This window comes from Heterodontus francisci, chromosome 19 (genome assembly GCF_036365525.1).
Source record: "Heterodontus francisci isolate sHetFra1 chromosome 19, sHetFra1.hap1, whole genome shotgun sequence".
NCBI lineage: Eukaryota > Metazoa > Chordata > Chondrichthyes > Heterodontiformes > Heterodontidae > Heterodontus > Heterodontus francisci.
This window is the reverse complement of record NC_090389.1, coordinates 20,854,439-20,860,438: the sequence shown is the minus strand read 5'-3', so window position 1 is coordinate 20,860,438 and position 6,000 is coordinate 20,854,439. Positions and strand designations below refer to the sequence as shown.

The 6,000-nt window shown below is 48.1% G+C and overlaps 1 protein-coding gene across 1 annotated transcript in view; it reads left to right on the top strand.

The window, feature by feature from the left end:
- Nucleotides 1-2,856: 2,856 nt before the first annotated feature.
- LOC137379985 (interleukin-1 receptor-associated kinase-like 2) overlaps nt 2,857-6,000 on the top strand; it is an 82,595-nt gene continuing 79,451 nt past the window's right edge. Inside the window, exon 1 of the mRNA XM_068051440.1 lies at nt 2,857-3,318. Within this exon, the coding sequence (XP_067907541.1) occupies nt 3,219-3,318 (100 nt within the window). The 5' untranslated portion in view covers nt 2,857-3,218. The remainder of the gene's footprint in view (nt 3,319-6,000) is intronic.

Sequence of the window (6,000 nt, the reverse complement as noted above, 5' to 3'; positions counted from 1 at the left end):
AAGGTAGCTGCTTATTCCTCTCAAACTCCAGGTAAGTTTGATCAGCTTGCTTCTTGAGGGTTCTAAACTTTTGACGATAGGCTTCCATACTAATTCATAGAGGATAGCATTTTTTGTCAGTTCATAATTGAATGAACACTCGGTTGGGATTTCACGTTGGACGGATGGGAGGCAGCCACCGACTGAAAGGTCGGTGGTGAACACGCTTCCGCCTCGCCTGGGGATCTGACCCGAGAATGGTGGCCACTGCTGGGACTGCAGTCCAGCCGAAGACCTGGAGCCAGGAGTCCAGGTAAGTTTTAGTTGCCTCACCCGGGGTAATGGTTTGGGCCCTGGCGAGGCAAGGGTGGTCGGATGGGGGAGAAGGGGGGCGTGTTGGGGGTGGTTGGTATTGCGGGGCTCGTTGGGGTGGTGTAAAACTCCGGCCTTCATCTGGCAACATGGAATAAATCTCATGGGCTTTTCCTATTAACTTGCTTTGTATCAACAGAGTCCAAGCCTTAACTGGCCACTTTAACTGTCTTGGCAGTTTTTCAAAAGACACAAAAAACGCTTCCACATCTCCCTCACTGAATTTTGGGATCAGCTGGGAAAGTTTTAGCAATTCTGTACCCAGCCCTGAATTATGCTCCTCCATATTGGCCATGCTTCTACTGGGGTTACTCTGTTGCCCCCTAGTTAACTCAAGCTGCCTCAGCTCTCTCTCTCTTCGCGTTCCTTCTGCAAGGCTCTTTCTCGCTTCTCTCTCTTTTTTCTTCAGATTCCTTCGGGAAGGTTCTTTCTTTCTGTCTTTCCTCTCTCTTTCTCTTTCCTCACATTCAAGTTTCCTCTGTTCCAATTGTAGCTTTGCTCGCAATACCCTGTCGGAGCCTACTTCTAACCCTGTTTCTGCTTCTTCAGATTTAAGGGAAAAATGGTTGTGCACTAGCCTTAGGAGTTCAGACTTCCTAGCCTTGTCATGTACAGTGATCCCACACTGCTCAGCCATTTTCCTCAACTCCTCCACAGACAGTGCTTTTAACTTATTCAAAGTTACTTCACCCTGGCTTGGGGAGCTACTAGCTTCAGTCACAGACATGTTAGTATTCAAGCACACACAACTACAAGAAAACCTGTATTGAAATCTTTTCTCTTTCTTGATTGGGATCAATTTAGTTTCCCACTTCCAATTTCTCGTTTGTCTGTGGGTCAAATCCAGGTCTTTGGCCCCCAAATTTCTGTTACGACCAGGTGAGAAAGGGGTCTAGGGGTTCCCTGTCTGTCTTTGCCTGGTATAACCTTGACGGGGTTTAGTTTTACAAACACCGTGTTTTAGCTCCCCCTCAGTGAATCCTTGTTCACTGTAAAGAATTCAAATGGAATATCATCACATGGTTTGCATTGCTTCCTCCCTCCCCGCTTCCCTTTCTCCCTCCCCTTCTCCCTCCCCATTTCTCCCTCCCCTCCCTGCTTACTCCCACCCCCTCCCCCTCGCCCCCCTCACCTGTTCTCTCCCCTTTCCCTTCCCTGCTTGCCTCTTCCAACTTCCCACTTCTTCCGTTCCTTCCCCCTTCCCGTCCCGTGCTCTCTCCCCTTCACCCCCTCCCCTTCCCTACGACCATACGAATTAGGAGCAGAAGTAGGCCATTCAGCCTATTGAGCCTGCTCCACCATTTAATAAGATCATGGCTGATCTGTTTCTGTCTCAAATTCCACACTCCCATCTATCCTCGATAATCTTTGATTCACTTGCGACCAAAGTCGCACAACCTTCAGAGAAAAAATTTCTCCTCATCTCTGTCCTAAAAGAGCAACCCCTAATTTTCAAACAGTGCTCCCTAGCTCTGGACTCACCCACACGAGGAAACATCCTTTCCACATCCACCTTGTCAAGACTGTTCAGGATCTTATAAACTTCTATCAAGTCTCCCCTCACTCTTCTAAACTCCAGTGAAAACAAGCCCAGTCTGTCCGACCTTTCCTCATAAGACAACCCGCTCATTCCAAGTATCAATCTAGTAAACCTCCTCTGAACCGCCTCGAAAGCATTCACATCCTTCCTTAAATAAGGAGACCAAAACTGCACACAGTATTTGAGATATGGTCTCACCAATGCCCTGTATAACTGAAGCATAACATCCTTACTTTTATTTTCAATTCCTCTCATAATGAAGCATAGCATTCCATTAGCTTTCTTTATTACTTGCTGTACCTGCATACTAACCTTTTGTGACTCCTGCACTAGAACATCTAGATCCCTCTGCACCTTGGAATTCTGCAGTCATTCTCCATTTAAGAAATACTCTGCTTTTTTATTCTTCCTGCCAAAATGATCAACTTCACATTTTCCCACATTATACTCCATCTGCCAGATTTTTACCACTCACTCAACCTATCTATATCGGTCTGCAACCTCTTTATGTCCTCTTCATATCATACTTTCCTACCTATCTTTGTGTCATCTGCAAATTTAACTCCCATGTCATAACTCCCCTCATCTAAGTCATTGATATAAATTGTACCCCTTCTGCCTCCCCTTCCCCACCCCCCCTTTCTCTCTCCTTCACATCTCCCCCTTTACCCCCCTTCCTCCCCTTCACTCCCCCTGCCCTCTCCATTACCTTCTTGCACTCCTCCTCCCCTTCCCCTGCCTCCACACTTCCGCCCCCACCTCCCACCTTCCACCTTTAGAACCCCCAGCCTTCCCAACCTTTACTCCACCCTGCCCTCCCACCTACTTTTACCCTTCCCACCTTTACACCCCCCCCCCCCCACCTTTTACTCGTCCAGGCCCAGGACTGTCAATGTTGTATATTCCATGGAACCCATGAATCATGAGTTGCTCCGCCTCCTCCGCACTGTCCACACACACTCAGATATTCCAGCAGTGGCGTTCACTCACTGCTAGCGCAGAACAACCAGTTATCGCCCGGTGTTCATCAGTACATTTGCCACAAATAATGGCAATTACTGTCAATGTGAATGAAAAGTAGACCTGAATGAATAAAAGCCCTGCTCATTGCGACGTGGTGGTCAAATGCTTTCCCACCACAACTTCTCCATTTCCTAGACGTGACGCATGAAAAAAATCCACCGGAATACTTTCTCTTCAGTTCCGAATTACTGAAGAAGGTTTGATCATTGGGCCGGGTTCTCAGTTGCGGATTCTCTTGTCACAGATAAGGACGAGTTGATTTAGGGAGAGAGGCGGGAAATTAGATAAACATCTCTCATTTAAAATGACTTCTCATCACTTTGTGTATGACATTCCTGCCAAGATTATGGAGGAGTTTTATTTGGTGATGGACACTTCGACTCCTGGGCTGTGGTATCGGTTTGGTGAGTAACTGCAGCTTCCGTGGGTCTGTTTCACGGAGTGATTACATCTTGTAGTTGGTCAATTGCTCGCCAATTTCAGAGATAAGCGGGGAGCCGAAGTTGTTACTTTTCCCCTGCTTTTCAGGACCCCACCCCACTAGATGAGTTTCATCTTGCATTAATGATTCTGTTCCTTCTGTCGAGGGGATAGACTAACGAAACCAGCTTGTTCTTTTCCTGATGGTCAGGAGTCAATTTCAATTTAAAGTGGTCGTGACTGTGGGTTTTTCACCGTTGTTTCTGGCTTTCCTGTCCCGCAGTTGTCATTTTCCTTTCCGTTTACGGCAGTAATAACATCATCGCCAAAGTTAACCACGGCAAGAGCGAGGCCATGTTCTTTGGCAACTGGGCTGACCGATCCTTTGTCCCCTTCACCGTCAGGTCAGATTACCTGAAGGTGCTGGGGATATGGTTCGGAAGGGCCGGGGCGTGCACCAAAACATGGGAGGACCGAGTAGCCAAGGTACGACAAAAGTTGGGCATGTGGGGGCAGTGATGTCTCTCCATTGTGGGTAAGAACCTGGTCATCAGGTGCGAGGCGCTCACGTTGTTGCTCTACGTGGCGCAGGTCTGGCCCATACCCCACTCCTGCGCCGTGGCAGTCACCCGAGCCATTTTCCACTTCATCTAGGGATCTAAAATGGACCGGGTCCGGAGGGACACGATGCTCAAATCTCTGGACAAGGGCGGGAAAAATGTACCCAACGTGGCCCTCATCCTGATGACCACCTTCGTGTGCGGCTGCATCAAGCTGTGTGTAGATCCCCAGTACGCAAACTCCAAGTGTCACTACGTGCTGAGGTTCTATCTGTCCCCGGTGTTGCGAAGGATGGGCCTGGTCACATTGCCGCGGAACGCTCCATGCAGTTGGGCCGTGCCGTACCACCTATCCTTCGTGGAGCAGTTTCTGCAGGAAAACACCTTTGACCACCGGTCCATCAGGCAGTGGTCTGCACGGAATGTCCTCAAGGCCCTACGGGAAAAGGAAATGGTGGATCCTGTCGGATGGTTCCCTGAGCAGACCATCAAAGTCATTTGGCGGAATGCCTCATCACCAGAACTTTCAAACAAGCACCAAGACGTAGCTTGGCTGGTGGTGAGAAGGGCCCTCCCCGTCAGATCCTTCATGCACACCCGAAGTCTGGCCCCCTCCGCACAATGCCCCCGCGTTGGCTGTGGTGGGGAAGAGACGGTCGCCCACCTCCTCCTGGAATGTGCCTTTGCAAAGCAGGTGTGGAAAGAGACGCAGTGGTTTTTGTCAAGGTTCATCCCAAGCAGCTCTGTAACACAGGAGTCTGTGCTCTATGGGCTGTTCCCAGGGACGCACACCGAGACAAACATCAACTGCTGCTGGAGGACTATCAATTCGTTGAAAGACGCCCTTTGGTCTGCCCGAAACTTGCTGGTCTTCCAGCGTAAAGAGTTGTCCACCACCGAATGTTGCAGACTGGCACATTCCAAGGTCCAGGACTACGTGCTGAGGGACGCACTAAAGCTTGGGGCAGCCGCAGCAAAGGCTCAATGGGGAAAGAGCACAGTGTAAGGTTCCCCCACCAAGCTGGACTGAGGGGCTGGATCCATGGGAAACCCCTCGAACTGTATCGTTAATATTCTCAATTGCTGTAAATGTAAAACTGTAATTGACATGACAATTGTGAAACGGAAGGGTTGGGAAGAAACTCATGACAGTATTGAAGGAAACTGATCTCCCTTGCAATGTTTGTATTTTTTGGTGCTGTTTGGAAACTGTTTGGCAATGTAATTTTTACAGATTTTTATGAATAAAGTATATTTTGGAAAAAAAAAGTAATAACATCATCGGACACAAACTGTGTAAATGAAATTACCAGGTGATTCATACTTATGCTATCGTATCTTGTGCTCCTAAGCAAATTGGTGGCGAGGAGAAAAAACAGCAAGAACTTTGCCCCCTGAACACACTCAATACTTCTGGGGATAGTGCATCTTTTTCTAGTGTATTAATTTCATTTTTCTTTTAGTTATTGACTGGCTGGGTGAGTACACCACTCTGTGTACTGACACAAAAACCCCGTTACATCTGACATTTCACCCACTCAAGTGCATGAAACCGGCTTTACGTTGACAACAACAACTTTTTGCATTGAGAGAGCGCCTTTAATGCTCTAAGGCTCTTCGGCCGAAGCGTTATCAGACAAAAACTGAGGAAGCATATAAAGAGATGTTAGGGCAGGTGACCACAAGCTTGGTTAGAGGGGTGGATTCTAAAGGAGGAAAGTAGAGAGGTTTGGGGGATGGGTAGATTGTAGGCCTTGTGGCCATGCAGCTGCAGGCATAGCTGCAGTGACAAGTTATAGCTTGCTTTTTGTTTAATTCATTCCTGGCAGATGGGCATTGTTAAGTTCAGCATTTATTGCCCATCTCTAATTGCCATTGAGAAGGTGGTGGTGAGCCTGGACTGGAACCTGCAATCTCCTCCAGCCCTACAACCCTCTGAGAACTCTGCATTCCTCCAGTTCTGGCCCCTTGTGTATCCCCAGTTTCCTTCATCTCACTGCTGATAGCCATGCCTTCAACTGTCTAGGCCCTAAGTGCCCGAATTCCCTCTCTAAACCTCTCCATCTCTTCTATTTTAAGACGCTCCATTAAAAAACCTACATCTTT